General features: G+C 47.2%; 1 protein-coding gene across 1 annotated transcript in view; it reads left to right on the top strand.

The window, feature by feature from the left end:
• MDGA2 (MAM domain containing glycosylphosphatidylinositol anchor 2) overlaps window positions 1-21,759 on the top strand; it is a 232,614-nt gene that overhangs the window by 154,110 nt on the left and 56,745 nt on the right. Inside the window, exon 9 of the mRNA XM_026056066.1 lies at window positions 9,998-10,267. Within this exon, the coding sequence (XP_025911851.1) occupies window positions 9,998-10,267 (270 nt within the window). The remainder of the gene's footprint in view (window positions 1-9,997; window positions 10,268-21,759) is intronic.

Raw genomic sequence — 21,759 nt, 5'->3', positions numbered from 1 at the left:
TTCTTTGCTGAACCCAGCACGCAGGAGTGGGGGCCCGGCGAAAGGACCGTGTGATGCCACACGTGGCATCCCTGCTTTGTGTTAATATGTTCGTTTTTGCACTGTGCATACTTGCGATGCATGCCCTAACTTCACTGATTCGTATTTTTTCTCAATGCTTGCTTTTCAAATGGATGGTTTCTGTCTCAGAGCGTTGCTCCTCTCTGCATACAAGGCGTGTAATATTCTAGGGTCCAGTCCTGCAARTTATTAAGTGCTTGTGTAACTGGGTGGTCGAAAAAAAATGATTCTGTTGTTAAATATTTCAAGGCAAGTGGTATTAGTCTCTTCAAGAAAGTTGGAGGGTGTGGTGTACGTATCTGGATCACCGTGGGAAAGAGCTCAGCTSCCTGGTCCAGAGGCAGAGATAGGTCTCTTTCAGTATTGAGAATTAGGATTTTAAGGCGGTGGTGGAAGTTTGGTGCAGCAGACACCAAATGCTACGTGCTAATATTTTCAGTTCCTACAAGTCATCACTCCTGCAAGAGCCGYCCATTGAAAGGCAGTGGGATAATCCAGGAGTTCTGGCTTGTCCTCGGCCAGGGCAGGTGCCTGGCATCCTCAGGCCACCTCGCTAGCCACGCCRGAATTAGGAAGAATCTCGTCTTGCACTTACGGCATTCTCCCGCCCCCCTCGTTAAATGTTGATAGGTAGGTATTAGATGTTATCTGTGTGCTATTTTGTAGTAGTGCACTTTACTCTCCACTTTACTGCATGAAGTCTAAATCATACTCACATGTGTTAAAGTTTTCTTTAACCGAGGTGGAAACCCTTCATTGCAATTAAAGACTAGGAATTTTCGATTAAAGCAGTAACTCCTGGAAGCACCATAATATTTAACAGTGAAATATTTAAATGTTGTAGTTATTTTCCAGATGACTGTTGAGGAGACAAATATTATATGTGAATTAATGGTCTCTGTTCAGTCTAGAATTAACATTTTTACATGGACTACTTGAATGATGTTTTACCTTCTCTCTTAGAAAGGCATACAGAAATTAGGAGGATTTAAGCCAATATATTTTAGTAAACATCACCTGCTATTTCCTTTAGTTCTTTTATATTTGTGTGCATTTAGTTTATTTCCTTTTCAGTTTTGATCTTAAATAATTCTGGAAGAGAGAAAATACATTATATTATGTTCAGAAGCTAAAAAAAAACATAAAAAAAGAAAACCACACATTTACATCACTTTATAGGGTTTTCCTGCAAGGATCTGGATCCTATTCAGGCTTCTGAAATGTTATGAGGAACTGGCCTGGGAAGGAAACTCAGGGGACTTTCTGGCCTTTGGAGGAAGACAAGGCCAACGACTTCCTTTCGTACTTCATGTRGGTAGAAGGATAGTCCGATGAGCGACTCGCCTTTGGACTAGGGTGGTCTCACGGTTTGCCCGAGCATGCTTCAGCAAAGTGGGAGTTGTATTTCCAGAAGGAGAAGGGCAGGTCTCAGAGGGTCGTGTCGCTGTGTCCACAGCTGCAGGAGCGACCCGGCAAGCTGCACTCGTCCTTTGGCCCTCACATGTTCTCACTGAGAGCTGATGACCGGCCAACTTCTTACACACAACAAATACTCCCTTTTTCTTCCCTCGCCCCCCTTCCTTTTTTTCTTTTTTCTCTTAGATAAGGTGACCAAAAATGATGCAATGAGCATTYGTGTTTCATGCACAAGGCATGCTTGTTCCAGTGGTCAGGCTTTTCTCACTGGTGCCACCCATTTTCTGCAAGTCTGAGCAGAAGATCGGTGCCAGTGGTTTCTCACAGGCCAGGGAAAATAAATAGAAGAAAGCGCAGGAAATCGAGAGAGGCAGTGAATCTGGTTCTAAAATAATAATAACAATTCCCATGTCTAATCAGGTAGTTCTGTTGCCTTTTTATTTAAAGTTGCATTGACTCTCACATTTCTCCCCAACGAAGGAGCTTGTATTCACTGATGAAACATCCAGGAAGCCTGTGAAGAGCTTTGAATGGGAGAAACAGTATAGTTTTAGCATCAGGGAAGGGGATGATTTATCAGCAGCAGTTTGGTTAGGTCTGGTCTGGAGGACTAAGATGATGAGACTGCAGTGAAATGCAATAGGAGGTCAGTTTTGACTGGATTTCGTTTAGACTTTATTTTGAGGTGATCTCTGAGTAGGTCAGACCTCTGGTAACTGTTGGAAGCCAGCTCCAGGGAGAATAAGACGACATGTGTTTGAGAACCTTTCYACCACAGCAGAATTTAAAACAAGTTTCCTGGGGTTTGACGTATCTCCAGCGCAATTCTTTTTTCCTAACCTGTGCGTCTACTTCTAAAACGGGTGGCCTGATTTATGACCTCTAGCAGCCGGTGGGTAGCAGATCCAAGCACGGTTGGCCTGTGTGACTTGCAGCCGTACGCAGCGCGATGATTACACGATACTGTGGCAGAGAGGCTTTGTTTTGCATCACGGCGTTGTTGTGGGATTGCAGTATCTTTTATGGATCCATAAAACACTTTGAGACCAAGTGCATGGCTAGCAAAAACTAAACACAACTTAGACCTACCTGCAAAGCTGGCGGATTTTGTGTGTGCAATAAATTCCCAGCTTAGAAATGCTTTAGAGCAGGTGCAGAGTTTTCCCCTCCACATCTCACATCACCAGCTGTGTCTCTGGGAAGCGTGCAAGCTGCAGAGTGGGGTCCGTTTGGGGGCCAACTTCTCCGGACATGGTCCTTGCTGTCGGCCATGGGGCTATGAGCTGCACGGACTCCTCACTCGTGCCAGGAGCTCTGCAGCACAGGGGTTTTAAGGCAGATTTTTATTTAAATTTTGAGCCGACTTGCCGTAAGAAATCACTTCCTTCCGTGACGTAACCATACCCGCGTGCAGAAGCAAGCGCTGCCCCAGATACCCCTTGGCCGTGTCTGGGGGTGGTGGCTGCACTGCAGCCCATCAAATGTCATCRGCAGAGTAGACAGTACTAAAAGATCATGGGTTATAGCAGCTTCATGGCTTTGTAAAGAAACTCATCGTTATTCAACAGTCACATTCTAGCTAGAGGTAGTCACATAAAGCAAATAATGATTCGGAGATACGTGGGTAGATTAATATTGCAGCTTAACTCCTTTTTTAAGGCTTTTTAACTCCAAGTTTTTTTCTTGTTGGTTCATTCGAATATTTTTTCACTTGCAAAAGTTTCATGCATTTCATCACAAATATTGAATCTTGTAAAACTCAGAGCTTCATGATACTTGCTGCTTGTTCGGCATTTTCAGAAAAATTATTCTCTTGTCAAGGAGCCAAAACAAGACAGAGTCATCAGCCAGGAAGATCCCAGCAAATGTCTGTAATGAGAAGATGCAATTTGATTCCAGAAATTCAAATTTATCAAATGCTTGAGAATAACGACTGGGCTCCCATGACTCTTAAGTCCTTCTGCAAACCACACACAGACACACCGACTCTTGGAGCCAATGCAAAAAAAACGTTTGCGCTGAAAGCCACCTAACGCAAAATCTATCTAACTTGACCGTACTAGGCCTGAGGTTTAGATTAGCTGGAAAACTTCAGAACCCATCCTGARCGAAGTCCAACGTGTGTTGTCCCCTGTGTAGATGTTAGAGTCAATCTCATTCCTGCCGATAGGGCAAAGTGCAAACTCCTGTGTGCATGGAGTAAAAAACCAAAGAGCGTCATGCTTGCTGGCTTCTTTCCCGGTGTGTCCAGGAGAAGAGATCACCTTTTCCCAGTGCTAAATGGGATGACCGAGGTCGTCTGCCAGCATGTTTCTGCAACGGTTACCCTTAATGGTAATCCATGCTCTTAGCTCCCACCTCTGCCGAGACCCAAAAGCAGAGCTCTGCCTTCCTTTGGTTTTTCCACCCTGTATTGCTACGAAGTCTCCATCTCCCCGTTGGCATGAAGAGCCATAACAGCCTCACTTTCCATCCAAATATCTGCTTGCAAGTTGGGAAATCTCATCTCACTCATATTTGCAGCAGAGTTATGCCGGAGGCCCACCGCTCGGATGCCTCCTCCAGGACCGTGGCTGGAAGTGGGGATAAGCACGTGAAGGTTAGGATGCCCCTTTGCTGGCTGATTTTACCCTGTTGCATCCTCTGGGACGTGAACCTGGTTCTGCGGGACGTGCCGGTGTCAGCCCAGTGACGCGCAGCAGTGACGGCCCGGCGGCAGCCCCCGGCACTGCCCTCRTGTCCTGGGTGCTCGGTTCTCCCCTCTCCCTGGTGGCTCTCCGCTCCTCCCGGGGTTTTCAAACCGACCCTTGCTTCGGTTTGCTTCTGCTTCCCACAAATTCCCCTTTGCCTCCTATTCACATGCAAGCAGCCATGATAAGAAGCTAGAGAATAAAAGTCGATTTTTATTTGCCTGACCCTTTGTACACAGGTAGGGCTGAGATATTTACCGTTATAACCTCAGATAAATAGATCCAATTACCTTCRTGGCCGCAGTGTAACCGTCAGCGTCCTCCTCCTGCTTGCGTTAGGTGTGGATTTTCAAGAACGAGCCAGTAGGGTATTTTTCAGCRGTATATTGTAAAAGAAATGAGAGGTAAAGCCTGCAAATAGAATTGCTCAGGTTGGTCGGTGGGGGGAAAAGTGCTGCCTGGCCTCATCGCCTCTGGTTACTGAAGGTGCGATTCAAGAAGACATCTCGTTTGCCACCGATCTGCGCAAACGTGACGGTCCCGAGATAAAATACCTTGTCTCCAGCTGATCCCAGTGAACGGGTCCCATCAGGACACCTTTCTCGTACGCTGGGCCCTCACCCTTGGTCCAGGCGGCTCGGGAAGCTTTGCGAGCGTYGCGGCTGGAAAGCCACCTCCTGTCCAAACGCTAACGCGCCTGGGAAGGACACGGGGCGTCTTGGGTTTGCAGGGCCGGTTTGTGAAGGCACCGGTACAGCGGCGTTTGCTTTCTATTTCAATTTACTCCTAGCGGTGTGAATAATTTTTGCCTATTTCTAGACATAACATTTTCATTTCGCTGAAATAAATCCATTACCTGAGGTTGTAACATCCATCTCCTAGCTTTGGCTGGAAAATTACTGCTGTCATTTTCCTGGAGATACCCAATATCGTATGGACGTTTCCTAAAGCGCTCTGACCACCGCGTCCGATCTTCGTATCCTGGGCATCGGCGAACCAACAGCTAAGTAAAACCAAAAGTTTCACTAGATGTTCTGTTCCAGAAGTACAGAAATTCTGAAGAATACTGCTGGGCTCTGCTCAAATTCCTTGAATTTTCTGTCTGATTCATAGACGCAACAGGATCTTTGAGGCCAGCACTGTGGGAAACGGGTTTCCCATGTGCTCAGAGGGGCATTTTCCTTTCTCTCTTTTGCCCAACTCTGCAGCATTTTTAAGATCTCATCTTCTGGAGAAAATGGAGCCCATGCTTTATTTCTTCGTTTATTCAAGTGGGTATGTACTTGCTTTCCATTGGTCCGTGTGGGAACCAAGGGAACATATCTATATATGTGTTTTTCAATATAATCTCTATTCTGACACTAAACCCCACACTAGTTAGCTTTAAATGGTAAAGCTATTTATTGTTTACTGGGATTATTTTTTTTTCCCAAATGTGTGCGTGTTTGATTTGGATTTATCTAGAAGAAGGCGGTGTTCGTTTGGCTTAAAAAAGCCGTAAACAGGATTGGGCTTGAGGTGCTCCATTATTCAGCTGCTTCTGGAAGTTATTGGAGGCRTTTTCATGGCGATCGGGCCCTGCCTATATAAAAGGGATAATGGCAGCTGTAAATCACTGAAGAGCTAGAAAGGCTAAATCAGCTGCCTGTGCAGATGTGCGCGGTCCCCACACCATCCCGATACCTGGGAGCGTCCCCGAGCGCTGCCGYGCCGCCGTCCCTCCTGCCGCTGGAGGCCGCCGTCCCACCGCCCGCTGCAGCAGCCGCTCGGAGACTCAGCGCCCCGGCCGGGTCTGCATCCGTTCATGCCTTTAATCTCCGGGAAGATACTGGCAATGAGTTGCCCAGATGGCTGCAGCACTTTGTCTACAGGAAAAATTCCTTCCTGTTGCTCCTAACGTTGCTGGCCGTTTCGACTGTTAATGAACACTGAGCTCTTTTCCAAGAAATATCCGCATTTAGCTCCAAGATCTCCTGCCTCAGTGGTGCTGCTTGATTAGACTCCGTTAGATTAGGCTTCATTAGCAACCAGGTTCTCGTCTTCTCCTTTGCAACTGATGAAGCGTGTGGCTTTTATTCCTGATTTACGCGATATTGCAGTATTCTTCTGCAGCTCTCCAGCGGCGCGGTCCGCCTTACCGCACCCGCAGCTGAGCCGCGGGCGCCTTTGGGAGCCCACACAAACCACCGCCGGCATTGTGCCAGACATATTKTGCCAGACAGCCTGCCTTCAAAAATAGTAATTGCATGGGTGAAGATAGCCTATAGGAAACGGTACGCTGCAGGCAGGGAGACCGAGGCAGCGCAGGAAGGACCCGACGGCTTTGGGCGAGAGCATCTCTGGCCACGGCACCACCATGAGCCGTGCACGCTTCCRGTGGAAAGCTATAATTCTTAATCGAAATGCGTCTGCTCTTTCTTTCCGGTAGGATGCCTACTTTTTACACCTTTCCAAATAAATACCCATAAAGCTGCTGGCCCGGGCTATCAGAAATGGTTATTGCATGAGAAGGAGCGGGGTAACCTGGTGCTGCCACTGCTCGTGACGCGAGGGCGCTCGGCGCRACCGGTCCTCGGGCTGCGGTAAGACGGTGTTACCTGACCTCACTTCTTATTTGCTGGCTTTATTTCCTACRGTGGAAATTCTGCCCCAGAAGCATTTTTTCCGGTATTAAGGTTACTCCTTCTCGGTAGCTGACCTGCACTGCTGCTAGAGCAACGTTGCGCCTAGGTGAATCAAATAAAACCTGGCCACCGATACGACGGAGACTGAAACGGGGGCATCGCTTTTTGTTATTTATTCCTGTTGAGAGAGAAAAACAAATTAATTTGCTTTGGCTAGAAAATAAATTGGAAAAACCAAACAGCAGGTGAAGGCTCTGCTCAAGGCCGCGTAGTCCAAGTAGACGCGCCGCGTGGTATGTTTTCTCCTTAACTAATCTTACCATAAAGACCCTGATGTGATCCACACCACGAAAAGTAGCTGTCGGGTTTAAAGCGAACAAACATACTTGCTGTCATTTTTCTGGATAGCTAGGGAGCCTTCATTTTCCTTTTTATAATCCTTAAGACAGGGAGGTACTTAGGCTAAAAAATTCATTAAACATTAACATAAAGCCCGTTTTAACTTCAGACTGTTTGCTTTCCAAAGATAATTGTTTAAGAGAATGAAGTGTACTCCCTTTGCGGCTTTTCCATATATTTTGCGAAAACTAATACTGGAATTATGAAAGATAGGAATAGCTACAGCAAAGTAAATTGAATCAAATTGCTAAAGCCTTTGGGAAGAGCTAATGCAAATGAATCAAGCACATATAAGCGCTAAACAGCTACAGAGCAAGGCGGCTTCTGAGCATCATTGCTTTCAGAAGGTGCCTGAGATGCCACCACCTTCTGTAGCTCTGAGGTCACTCTCTGGTAAAAACATAAAATGTAAAAATAAACTGTTAGCTCTGGCTACTGCCATATATTGTAGTTTTTGATCATTCCTTTCCTTTTCTGTTAAAGTTCTTACCTCTAAAAGTGTAATTGATAAATGAGCAACCAAACTTAATTTTCCTTTTCTGTCACTGGGTATCATCTGTTCATGCACGAATGGAGATTCCGTGTTTTAAAAACTCTTTTGACCTTAAAGGCAGAGGCAACTGTCATTTCAAAAATGTTAACGATGCTAAATTCTCTTATAAATAAATAAAGCAGGGAAAAAAGAAATGACGCTTTTATACAGAARATAAACTTAAACTTTTAGTCCTGGAGAGCTCTGAGTGCCAATATGATAAAGGTCTTYAAAAACATAGCTGACATGRAGAGGTGAGCAGAAAATTAGTGTTYGCTCTTTCTYCCAAGGCTAAATATGGTGTATCGATGGAAACAGCAGGACAAACCGAAGAAGATAACATCATTGCAAAACATAGACGACTTTTGGATAGTCAAACATTAAATAGGTTTCCAWAATGGTAGGACAAAATGATCTAATAATGCAAATCTGAGCCTGGCTCAAAATTGTGCCCGATTTTAAAGAATATAATGGTGTTGACTGTGGGGGGTAAAGGCATGAAGCAAATGTGGGTGCAGAAAGGAATGTTATTACCGCTGGAGTGAAAAGAAAACCTGGGAAGCTTAATTCTCGTGGAGGAGAAATGACTGGAAAATAGCAAATATTAGCAAATTTGATGAGTAAATTGCTCTGACATCAGTAATATGTCATGCTTTAGAAGAGATTCTGAAAGAAGGACTAATTGTAAGACGGCGCTTGGAGGAAAATACAGCAAGCACCTGTGAAAGGCAGATCAGGCTTGACTACCTAAATAGCTCTCCCTCGTAAGAAAGCTGAGATCTGGCACATTTTCTTTGCCTAGAAAAGCTCGTATCTTTAAGCCAAAAATTGCCTGCAAGACACTGCCTTGGGAAACTACTAGTGAAGCTGGATAAGGTGGAGAAATTTTGCAGCGAGAACAGATGAAGACCCTGTTGGGTTGTGCTGAAAGGGAACAGATCAGGCTGAAGAGAGAGACTGGTGGAATTTCGGAAGCATTGATCCTATTTCATGGTTTTTATTCAATACCGTGGCACAGAGCATAGTCACGCTCCGATGAAATTTTCTGATAGCACAAAATTGGGGGATATTATCAACAGAGAAAAGGTTTGCAGTATTGAGGATTTAGGATTTCAGGTCTTTTATTTGCAGCTATTGCAGCTGTACRGGAGTCAATGAACCGGTGAAGGATCTGGCCTGGGAATTACACCAGGCCATGGGATGTTTGATCTGCGAAGAGGAAGGGTCAGGCTGGGATCGGTGAGCTTTGGCCCCCGGGTTTGCATATCGCCTTGGCCCCCGCGGTGGTGTCCGGCTGCGCTGTCCTGCCCCGGGCAGCACCCGGGACCCCATCGCCGCTGCGTCCACCTCTCCGGTCACCTTCCTGCCCGATCACGGGTGGGCCGCTTCCAGTGCTTCCCAACGCGGCTTGGATCGCGGTACAACATAACTGATGGCGACGACTGCAATAAGCTATGGTACAGCAGCTGACCGTCACGAGCTCTAAGAAATGTTGTCTAAAATGTCACTTTACCTTAATTTCGAGTATTTTGTCTTTAGCCGTATGCCTTCTCTAAGCAAGAGATGACTAATGCCTAATTTGCGGGAGGTAAGGGAGTCCGTATCCAGCTTCCACTTTGTAGGGGATTAAATATCGCGGGTGCAAAGGCTGTTGGTATCGCTGATCGAGGCACCGATCAGTGGGGAACCTAAGGACCAGATGCTCTTGGGTGGGTAATGCCAAGAGAGAGTTCCCGTTCAAAGAAGCACAACATGGGCTCTGTGAAGGCTGCTCTCCKGTAGAGCTCCTTGGGGATTTTATATTTTTCTGTTTTATACCTGCAAAACAGCCCTTTTAATATGGATGCAAAGATTTCACATCYTCTTCTTCTGGCATAGGAGGCTCTCAGAATTTCTTCTTTCTAGTGGTCTTAAAAAGAGATGAGTTTTTTAAAGAGCCGGAATGTCTTGTCGCTGTTTTGCAYCAAGCTGCAAGCATCTCCTCATTTCTTATTGATGTTATCTGATTTAAATAGCAAGAAAAGAGCTGGGCGCCAGCGTCTCTTTGTCCAGGTTGCCCTTCTCTTTTGCAATGATTAAGTTACCAAAAGGCAAACAGAAGGGTGAAGTTAGGCTTTTGCATATGCTGTATGTGGGCTATAATTTATTCATTTTGTATTTTGCTAGAATCAAAAGTCTGCTGGAGGTTCTTGTTGCGAATCTGAATTATTTAAGACGCTGTTTAACTCAGSTTATGGGAAGACGACCCACTGTGTGCCCTTTTCTGCTCCCTGCAGACCCCCCGGCCGTGGAGCCGACCTTCCTGGAGATCAGGCAGGGCCAAGGCCGGAGCATCACCATGAGCTGCCGGGTCCTGCGAGCGTATCCCACCCGGGTGCTGACCTACGAGTGGCGCCTGGGCGGCAAGCTGCTGCGGACGGGCCAGTTCGACGTGCAGGATTCGACGGAGTACACCGTGAGCAGCCTCTCGCGCGACAGCTACGGCGTTTACAACTGCAACATCATCAACGAAGCGGGGGCCGGCCGCTGCAGCTTCCTGGTGACAGGTAGGCTCCGCGGCGGGCGCGCGGGCTCCGGCTTCTCTCGGCATTGGCTGCCGCTCCGCCGGCTCCTTAGCCAAGAGCCGTGTCCTTCGCTGCACACCCGGCACTTGAGGCGACGTGTTTGGGTTGCAGCAAGGCTGGTAGCAAGGTAGGAGGTTGCTCTCCGTTCAGTGATTCAAGGGTAAAGATTTTTACAGGCTAAATGCAAATATCCCTCGCCCGCAGGCTCCGTCGCTGTTCGTTTGAGAGAGGCCGGAGAGAGTTGTCAGGTAACAGATTGCGTCTGTTTGAAGTTTGCAGTAAGGCTTGAATTTCCTCTTCTCCAAGTCCTGCGAGCTGGGGACTGGGGGGTTCGAAGCACAACATCAAGCGACGCCGAGCAACCCATGGGTAACGGCGGGGTTGAAATTTGCTTCTTTGCTTGAAAAGCAAAGGAATTTGTGATCCTAATGCACAAGATCACAGACTCGGGGAGGGTGTACCAGCCCTGCCGTGATCTACCCGTGTGGCGTAATTAATGTCCTGGATTCAGACGTACTTCACAGCACGTCTTTTATCTTCAGTATCCCCTCTTGGATCTGAGTGTTAAAGTGGGTTGTTAGAGATGCAAGTCTTGATTCTTTTTCTGTCGGACATTAGCGACCACGGCTTGCAGAATCAGTAGCCGAGCGGTGGAAACGCTCCCTGCCTGCCGCAGGCATCGCCAGGGCCGCGGCAGCGYGGCAGACCGCGCCGGTTGAGGTCACGTCAACGGCACGTGTCTGAGGAGCAGAGCCTTCCTCCAGGCTTGGTGTCCAGCCTTGGTGAGGGTCGGTGGAGGGAGGAAAGCCTCCTCCCGGCAGCTCTAGCAACCCGTCTCTGCCCRAGGCAGATGTCTGAAGCATATGGAAATATGTAAAAGAGAGCTGTCCGAAAGGAACGATTTCCCAGGTCAGCTGGGATTTTATTTACTACTTGTTTACTTGCTTGGCCCTGGCTATGGTCAGATCTAAGTGCTATTTTGCTTTTGAGGTTCTGGCAACCTGGCAGCTCCCTGGACCCTGCCTTTGTCTTGGAAAATGGGCATCATTATTGGCTTCACTGCTACCGGCAGCAAGGACATTGATGAATCGATCAGCTGCAGAGCTTTTGCGCTCCAAGCCCCTTGGATGAAACTGTTGAGCGCCTCTGTCAGCGATCCTGCAGGTCCTGGATGTCCGGGCAGAGCCTCCGTGGGCACCTGTCCTGGAGCAGGGCGTCCTGCAGCGCTCAGGCTCCCCGACCCACCAGGGCAGAAGATAAAACCAAGCGGGTTCCTGCCTTGGCTTTATCAAAAACATTTTTGGACCTTAGGTGTAACAAACAAAACGTTTTGACTCATCTCCCCAGCGTTTTTCGGCAGAACTTGGCTTTATCAGAAAAATTTTGGCCTGCCCGAATGTGGATACCTTTTTTTCCTCTTTTAGAATATGTCGATTGGCGTCTGGTTCTCAGCGGCCGCATCGGGGATGGCAGCGTGCCGTGCTCACGCGGGGAGAGTGGGTGAAGGTGAATGCCCCGATAAGCAATGGCTCTGGTCCCTTTGAAATGTAATTAAGCCGTGGGATGACTTATCATTCCGATCTAAGTGCAGGTATTTTCACAGCCACCAGCTTCTCAAACTCTTCGGAGTTTAATCCAAAAYGTGGCTCTGAAGGAAACAAGAGAAAAAGCCTTTTTTTCCTCAAATGAGTAAATGCAGTTCAATTTACTGTTCATCACTCTTTGGACCCAAGACTGTGGAAAGCTGTTCTAAGGCAATTATTTTGCCAAGATTGGGACAATCTGAGTGGGTTGCTGTGATTTATCGCCATGCCAAAGCAAGGCACATAACTGAAAATTAGTACTAAAATGGTTTTATGATGTGCTCTGTCTCTCATCTCTCTGCGTGCCAYGCTCATTTTTAGTCTGTGCCGTTATGCGAGTTCGTGCCGTATGGTTGCATAAAGACGCTGAAAGTAACACTTTTGGTTACGACTTCAGTACTTCCCTTAGTCCTTTAAGGTTGAAACCATTATCCCCATATTTCATAAATACGTGCTGTGACACATGCAGCTGAAACTGCTCCCAGCAAAGAACCRCCAAAGGGATGCGTTTGTCCCCGAGCTTCATCGGGACAGATGAAGTTAAAGCACTGGGGAACCGAAAAAATTATGACTTGATAAAAAGGAGACTTTCATTTCACCAGGAACGTGAATGCAAAAAATAGGTCGCTTCTTGCACAAAGACACACACACGGGGGGAAAAAAACCCAACTCTGCGGCAGGAATCCGGCAATAGTTGAGTGCTCTTCCCTCGGCTGGAACAGTGGAAATCACAGTAGTCCGTTTGCACTCCGTTTTCTTTCCAGGTTTTCACGTAGTAGCGGAGTGCTGCAATGCTTACGTTGCAAGGTCTGCAGAGAAACATTTGTATGCTGAGAGAAAGCTTTTTAGTACAGAACTAAAAGCAGCCGGTATGAAAAGATTTATACTGGTCCTAGAATTTGCAAAATCTGGTTTTATTGCGCTTATATTTTGAGCCCAATTTGAGAAGGCACCAGCAAAATAAATCACATGGGGAAAAGCGGATTGATTTRTATCAGGTGTACCAATCGGAGGCAAATTTAACCTGCTAGCGTCTTAAAAATAAAGAAGAACATGTAAGCAAAATCGTGGGAAAGCGCGTGTCRTTCATCACGGCTTCTAAATCTGTATGTTTTTATCCAGCGGTTGACAGTGCACGTCACAGGCAAGGACTGACGGGAAGTAAATCTCAGGCAGCGTGTCACTAAAACCCTGCCAAGATGGGAGGAAGATTGGGAAAAAACAAACCCTCAAATGCGGAAAATGTGTGTAACACCGGGGACATCGGAGTCGTGTTGCGTGGGGAGGACMGGGAGCGTGGGCAGAGGTGCGTTTTTTGATTTAAAGACATGGTCTCTCTCCCTTGGGCAATTCCCGCCGAGTCTAGGCTTTTCGGTGAGAGCAGGACGTTCTTTCCTATTTTTTTCTTCTTCCTCTTCTTCTTTTTTTTACCATTTTCTTCTCCATGCCACTCTATTGAGGCTGCCATGTCTAATATCTCTTAAAAATGGATTYATTATTTTCTCCCATTTTACCCTTGCTGGTATGCTAGGAGCTGGGGCTCTTTCTGCTTTTTTTGTTGTTGTTGTTTTTGCATTTTCCTAGTTTGTGAACGATAATTTTGCAGCTCTAATGAACGTCTTTAAAGAAAGATTTTTCTGTATAATGTATTATCAAATGTCAGTTCAGATCTCCCATATGCTGTGATCGCAAAGTGTTTTCCTTTTTCTGAGTGCAGAAATTCCTGGAACAGCRAATAGACACTTTTAAAAATAAATGTGAGGGCTAGCTGATTTATTTCTTTTGAAATAATTTTATGGAACTTTAGAAGTTCAGATGGAGTAAAATATTCAGAGCAAAAAATCTTTTTGCTTTGGTCAAGAAAAATCAGAATGAAAGCTGAGTATTTTCAGGTGGGAAGGCGGAAGGAAGAGCTGGAATTATCAGACTCTCTTTTTTTCTGCAAAACTTATCCGTGGGTATTTTGTTGCCTTTTTACCATGTTATAGAGTGGGAGCCTGCATCGTTTCTGGGCAGACGTGCATCCTTGCGTGGTCTCCCTGCGGTGGGAATTAAGGAGCTGCCTTTGCTTTGGTCTTTTCAATTTGTGTTATTATTATTATTATTATTAGGTTTTCCATATGTGGCATTTTTTTCAGCTATAGACCCTTTGGCTTAAGCCAAATTTAATATCAGAGCAATCAGGAGCACGGAATTATAGAAGCCAGCAGCGAGGGGCTGAGGGGGGTCGTCTGCTTTGGCTCCCTGCTCCAGCCTGGTCCTCTCCGGTCTCCTCTCACCTCTCTCCCCGTGGCCCGCACTGGTTTCGGAGCAAAGAAGAAAAAGTCGCCTGAGAGCAGGGGATGTCAGTAAAAATATTCCAACAGCAGGCTCAAAACTCGCTTTTAAAATAGCCTCCTTGCACTGTAAGTCACCTGATTGGTCCCGTCCCTCCTGCGCTGCATTATAAGCTGCTACAAGCATCTCCTCCAGCCCGCTGTTTTGTCCTGAGTTTGAGACAAATCCCTTAAAACTTATTGGAACTTGCTATTATTTTATTATAACTTAGAACTTGCTGCTTATAATTCATTATAACTTCGTAAAGATGAATCACAGTGAAGCCGTTTTGTGCCACCGCTCTTCCACGTCTGAATTCTCTTGCARCTCGTCCTCCCGGGGTGTTTTCCCGGGAGCGGAGAGGTCCTTCGGCTGCCGCCCCGCTTGCCGCTCGGAGATAGCTCGCGTTCGCCCCGGCGCTTCCCCGACCTGCTCGGATGCTCCGGGTAGCTCGGCGCCGGGACGCGCTGCAGGAACCTGCTCTCAGGGGCAATTTGTCCGCTGGTTATCCTGGGAGCTGCCGGAGCGGGTGGGCACGGCGGGCCGGTCCGGCTCCCTTCGCGCTTTGTCGTCTTTTGGGTAGCGCTGTCGAGAGCCTTGTGCTGAGTTGTCRTCTCCTTGCTGCCGAGCTACAGCTCGAGGAAAGATGCTCCCTCTGCGACGTCTGGTTTTTGAAAACTGCTTTTAAAGCGTGCAAAAGCAGAGAGCAGTGCTTTTTTTTCCCCCCTTTTTTAAATCCTTCTTCCTTTTTTATTTTATTTTATTTTTTACAACTCCATGCCAGCAAGCCCAGCTGTCTTGTTTTCCAAGCTGTCAGCAAGCGCGGCGGCGCCTGTCGAGCCCGTGGGAGCCGTGCTGTGCCGGAGAGGAGAGTCCTGGCCGCGGAGGAAGGGTGTCGCTTTGGTGGCTGCCTGCCCTGCGAGCGGGCGCTATTGCTATAGCATTTATAGCAATCCTATATGGCATATAGGGTTTCTTTAACGTAGCCAGCTTAGCTAACGTTAACGGCACTGAAGGCAGGACCTCGTCGCGGCGCAAAGGGAAGGACGTCCTGGAGCGCACCGGCCTCTGCCGTGCTGAGCTTCCGGAACGGGGCAGATTCAGGAATAGGCTTTCCGTAAAAGTTCAGGGTCGGGTACTCAGTTATTCCCCATCCCCTAACAGAGGTGCCCACTGCTCCGTTTCTCGAGGGGCTTCAGCTGGATTTCCAAGCACAAAAAGGGCCCGGACGTTCTTCGCCCTTTCCTTATAGTGACACATGGTTGTGCTTCCAAAAAGGTTAAGTAGCCAATGCTATTTTGTTTCGATGTTTTAGTGTGTGGTCAGAATTCACCTGCACTTAGTGGTGCCWATTCTTTCAGAAAATTGAATTAAAAAAATCAAATCTAATTAAAAAACATCAAAACCATCTAGCGGTTTTCTGGAGAAAACCTTGTGCTAGCGTAGCTGGCGGATGCATTTTCTTTTTCTTTGAGGAGTGAATGGGAGTGACCTTGTTTTCGGGAACAGACCTGATGGATGGTCTGTYGGAGCCGGGAATGGGGTCGGGAATTTCGGGTCCCCAGCCCCGGGGTGCCCTGGCGTCCCTGGCGGGTGCAGAGCATGGTCCTTCTCCCCAGGAGCTCGCTCCTCAGCCCACCGGCTTCCAGGCATGGTGTATTAGAAAGGGTATAGCTTGTCTAGAAGGCGGTTTTAATGGGTGAAGCTGCAGGAATGTTTTTTGCCATGAATATTTAGTTATCAGAGCCTGCACATTTTACCGGAGGAAAAAAGTTTCGGTTTTTACAGCTGAAAAGAACTACCACCTTTGGTCATGATACAATTCACGCCTTAAACAAAATCCACTGTTGTTTTTCCATTTCGTTATTTGCTTTGGGGTAGTATCTATTATCTGCTAGGCATTTCGCACTGGTGCAAGAAGGAATATTCTTTGTCCTGAAAAACTTAAGACACTAAAAAAAGAAAAACAAATATCCTTTTTTTTTTTTTGTAAAAAACAACTAAATCTCTATATGGCACACAGCTGGAATGCCTTTTTAACAGAATTAGGAAGAAACAGGGGCTTTTACAGATTAAGTCAGAGAGGTTAAACCGTGTAAAACGTAATGCGTTTTTTGAAAAATTGCCTAGTTCAAAGAAAACCTAATCAAACATCAAAACAGCTCCTTTACTGCAGTAAAACATAAAGGTTTTTCCCTAAACTGCAGAATTCATGTTTACACGGATCTAAATAATTAATATGAATCCAGAAATGAGGCCCCATTAAATCTTGTACAACAGGATTATTTCTTCCCTCCATCAATTCGGTGCCGGAGAAAACCTCCGTGTATTCGGGGCAGGGCCGCGACGCCGTGCTCGGGCGGGYGCTGAGCTGGGTGGCCGGCGTTGGTCTCGTTGCGGGCAGACCCAGGGTCCCTCCAGCCTCCTCCGTCCTTCTCCCCAAAGCCAAATAGCCACGCGTCAAATCACGGCAGTAAGAGCCCTCGTCGAAGGCTCCAGGTGAAGAGAGAATTAACTTGGCTGCGTTCTGCTGGGAAACGGGGAGGAAGAGCGTCTTTTCCCTTCATCAGCACTTCTGCCTTGTACCGGTTGGGGGTTTGGGACCAAAGGGATGTTTTCTCCAACGCTGAATTAGTTGTTTCAGCGTTGGGTTTTGCAAGAGTAAAAGCTGCGGGAAAAATCAGTTCGCGTTTAATTTCAATCAAAATTTGCTTTTAATTTTCAGTTAAAAGTAGAATCAATGAGTTATTCGCAGATCCTGAGGATTAACTACGCGCATCTCTTTGTAGGACGCCGGTTTTTGTGTCGCAGCCTTTCTTGTGGTTTCGCTGCTCTCCTGCCTTTCGGTTGATGCCGTCCTGAAGGACGCATTAACCTCTTTAACCGGTTAATAGAACAGTTTAGTTCTGTGGCTAATCCAACCTTTCCTGTCCAGAGGCAGCTCGTCGCACGGCAGAAATCTGGTGTTTTTGCACTACGGTAAAGGCAGGCAAGCAAGGCCATGCCGTGCCCCGTGCCGACACGCATGGGACAAGGTGACCACCGGGAACCGTGTCTGCCACCGGGAGCCTGGACACGTCTGGCAGCTGTGGGCAGTGGAAGGTCTCCCATACTCTCGGCAATGGGGAGTTTTCACACCACCATCTAGGCGAGCCGAAAGACATGGAGACGCCCCAAGAAAACAGCATTTATTTTTCCGCAGCTGTGTGTGACCACTGCCACGCAATATGAGAGGATGCTTTATTAAGTGACATTTGTCTCTCTGCAAGGTAATTCCCGATTCTTTTTGAAGAGCATCTTTGACTCTCAGGTCTTCACGTTCAGGGAACTCCCAAAGATGGACTTTATTCCGCCTTTTGCATGCCGGCAGCTTCGAACACCCCGCGCGCAGCCGTGAGCAATCGCTTCCAGGCGGCTCCGGTGTTGCTGGGAGAGCTCGGTGCTGCCTCTTCAGCAGCTTCTACCTCCTGGCAACTTCATCAGCCAGAAGAGCTGAGGATCAAAGTCGCTGAGGGCAGCAGGATCCTGAATAAGTGCAGGGGCTCAGCGCTACCGTAACGCTGTAACCTTTCAGCAGAGCGGCAAAGCAGGCTGCTAGATCTTACTGTCTCCAAAGCCCTGCCCAGCGCAGAGGGCATCTGCTTTTCTACTTTTTTTCCTCTATTTTTCCTTTCTCTTATAAGATGGACATCACGGCGTGCAGATTTCTAAAGGAAGCTTCCAGTGCTGCTCAGATGAACAAATGAGGGTATTTCGGATTTATCAAAATTTGTTCAAACTGTTAACAGTTGCATCTAGGCAAGATATGGGGGACTTCTGTATTCTGGCTGAAGATGAGTCTGAGCAGCCTTTAAATCTGTTCGGTTTTGGTCCCAGCCCAATTCATTACAGAAGTGTGCCAAAAAGGAAACGAAATTTTTTAAAAGGTCTAAGCTAAGCATTTTTGTTTGGAAGACCAAAAATGGTGGTAAAGATATGAAGACACTAGGTATATGCTGAAGACTTTTTTCTTTTTTTTCCCGTTCCAAACCTGCTGACAGATAGTAATCAAGCAGCGTAAGAGATTAGCTCGGTAGAGGGGAACTTTGGGGGCATTAAGAAAGTACTGATAAAGCATCTTCAGACCTGAGTGCGTACCAATTAAGCGAGTCCTATGACCTCCTCTCCCTCTCTGCCATACCATCCTTAAAAAAAGGCCTTTGGCCGTGATAATTTCTATATGGAGAGAGTCCTCTTGCTCTGCGGGGGAGTTAAGGAGTTGCCACCTGGCAGTGTGACGGGATTGAGCACAGCGATGGACCTGTTTGATGTGGCACCATGCGCCACGGCTCTGGCTGGGCTGTTGACTTGGGTTCGGGCTTATCTGTCTGGCCAGACTCAATATTTATTTTTTAATACTGGAAGTGAGTGTTGGACCATACAAATGCTCCGCTGGGCAGGAATGAGCACCAAGGATCGGACCAGAGTCCTACATGCTTCATTATCCCATTTTCCATACCAGCCAGGGCCAGATACCTCAGAGACCGCTGGGCCTAATTCTTACCTCTGAGCAAGCTATGACAGGCAGCAGTGTCGCTATTCCCGTCTGTACAGATGGGGAAACTGAGGAACAGAACACGGAATGTCCGCTCTGAGGATACAGAGCCGGCGGGTGCCAAACCCGGGAATGTAATCCAGGTCTCCTAGCATGCTAATGCGCTAGGATTTACCGATGCTGCCCGCCTGCAGGGCAATTTCTGCCTGTGCACCATCAATGAGAGGGTTTAGTGCCCAAAGAAAAGGATTTACTTCCTTTCCTAAACCTTCTTCACCCTCATTTTTGCAGTTAGATGTTGAGAATATTACTTTTTATGTATGAATGCGCAACGGGGTCAACTAGAGGAGAAGTGCTGTTTTCCGAGGCACTTCCACCCCAAAATGACCTGATCCCTTCAGGTTCTGAGCGATTCGAACACAGTTCTGCGCACCGGGTACGGGAGCGGCCCGGAGCAGCACAGCAAGGCGGCGAGGAGGGAGGGAGTTGGAGATTCCTGACCTAAAATCCCGTTGGAAACCACGCGCCGCCTTTGGTTCATGTACTTCGCTCCTCTTGAATAGCGCAGTCAAACTCGTGGGCATGGCTGCAGCTCAGATGTTTCCGTGGAATAATAGTTTAAATTAACTCAGCTCCTCTGAGACCTTTTATCCACGCTATCGCCGGCTTCGTTGCTGTTGCAGGACGTAGGATTGCTTTGAGAGTCGTGTGTTTTATTAAACCATGAGCTCTGATCTCGGGGCTGTGCTCCTGCCCGTCAGCTGGAGCACGAAGCGGCCCTTCCCCTTCTCTTGCTGCCCATGTTTGACAAGTCAAATAATCTGTGCAAATTATCCCGTGAGCTTAGGCGTTAGCCAGAATCATAAAAGATTGAAGCCATTTTTTCGGTGATGTGATTTCTGTCTTGTACACTGTGTTTTCAGTAATTACTGGATAAAGTGGTCTCACTGGCAGATATTCCTTGAGCATAGCTGAACCTCAGTAGAGTCAGAAGCAAAGGCAGAAGCAAGTAATATTCACATTTAAATTATCYGTGCATACAGAAATTTTTAAGTAGCATATCTGTTTTGCCGAGTTCTTAAGGTACATACCTGTTTTGAGAAAACGTCAGCTTGGGATGGATGATAGCAGGTTATCCTCGACTTCGAGCATAAACTGCCTTTTGTGGAGCACCACTGCCCACTCCTTGAGTGCAGGACTTCCTGATACCAAGCCTGTGCTTTCACTTGTTCGTAGGYGAGATCCTCATGCACTAATTTTTCTTCACCCAAGTCCTTGGTTTGCTGCCCTCCAAAGCCAGGCACGTGCAAGAGCTTCCTTCTCGTTGCCTATTTAGAGACACACAAGCAACATGGTTAAATTAATTAATAATCATTAATTATACGGTATAGTATGTCTAATATAGTAATCATGTATAGTCAGGGAACACTCTGGGTCTCAGCAKGTCCCACTGAATAGATTGAAAATTTTGGGGACGAAACACTGTTACGTGTTTCATTTGCAACCTTTTTTTTTCCTGCAGAGCACCAAATACAACGCCTGTGCGTTTGACTAATTCCCRCTCGGGTTCATCTGGTATTACTTTCCTCTGTTTTAATCTTCAGGTTGAGCTGTACCTTATAATTCACTTTCTAGCCGGCTGGTCCTACCATTTTTCAACAGTACAGTGAAATCCAATTTTTGCCAAGACTTTCTTTAAAGCTATTTGAAAACGGTGCCATGTTTAAACATGGAGAAAACTTGTTGAAATTGCATATTTTAAAGATGTCTCGCAGTGAAGCAGCTTGCATCCTCGTTTCTGAAATCAGCTTTATTAATATCCAGTCCGTAAGTAAGTTGCATCCGCCCTGCAGATGTGCCAGCACAGCTGGAACGGCAGCTTTTCTCCTTCCCACCATCCTTTTGTCTCCGACCGTGTCAAACCCGGAGTTGGCCRCTGGTTTTTTGGCCGGGCGCTGCAGCAGGTTGCCAGCACTGAGCAGGGCTGCGGAGGGGGAAGCGGCRTGTCCGCGCCGGGCTCCGGGTAGCGCTGCACGACGGATCACGCGCAAGCCGGTGCGGAGACGTCCAACCCACTGCCGGAGCGGGATGCTGCCCCTCGGCTCTGCGGGAGACGCCAAGGTTGTGGTGTGGGTGCGCAGGACGGATTGCACCTGGAAGTAGCTCTGACGTCTTTTCTCTTTTAACCCWGCTCAGTTTTGTGTGGTTTTTATCCACCTCAAAGTTTCCCGGCTCTGGTTTGAAGCTGCATGCTGCGGTAAACCTGCTTTTCAGGGACTGCGTTTTCTGAGGGGCCCTTGAGAAGGTCCCAGCAAGTGTCGAGACCAGCAGCAGCTGCAGAGGTTGAGTCGTTTTAGGTGAAACCTGTGGTTTTGCTTCCCTTTCCCTGTATCTCACCACCGGGAATTTGGGGGAAGAAGCGGCCAGGTGTTCACCGTCGCTGGTATGGCACCTGTTAAACGCATGGTGTAAAGGGTCCCTCTTAAAGGCTTTGCAGCTCTGTGGTGAGGCCCTGAGAGCCTGGATGGAGCTGGGGCTTCTTTAGCGCCTCTGAACTCCGAGGCTTAAGTTTGGAGAAAGCTTWTAGAGTGAGTGATTTGAATTATTGCTAGAATGAATTTATTTTTTTAYGAAGACACGCATGCAAGCTGCCTGTAAATCCTCGCTGTCCGTAGCGCTGTTTCTCTGGGGAAGATTTGATTACAAGCTGACTGTAAGTTATTAGCTTTCCAGTAAGTCTAAATGAATGTTACAGGCTATAAACTGACTATATAAGTTACAATCTCTCATGCGACGCTTAATGATGGTTGCGGTGATGTTTATATCTTTCCCAAGGACGGGAGAAAATTTCTTATGTGTCACTGGTTGCAATAGTCCGATATCCCAGTTTCGTGTCGGGAGTCAAACCGGCAGTGGGTGTGGTGTGGTTTGKTTTTTTTCCTCCCCTCCTCTTCCTTTTTCTTTCTATATGTGGTGTTTTGGTACAGTTTTGGTACCTGTTTTGGCACTATGCAGTGTCGTGTTTGCATCTGCCGTCCCCC

Source organism: Apteryx rowi, unplaced genomic scaffold (genome assembly GCF_003343035.1).
Source record: "Apteryx rowi isolate R43461 unplaced genomic scaffold, aptRow1 scaffold_13, whole genome shotgun sequence".
In the NCBI taxonomy this organism is placed as follows: Eukaryota; Metazoa; Chordata; class Aves; order Apterygiformes; family Apterygidae; genus Apteryx; species Apteryx rowi.
Note: the sequence above shows the minus strand (reverse complement) of the source record. Positions and strands in the feature narration are given on the sequence as shown.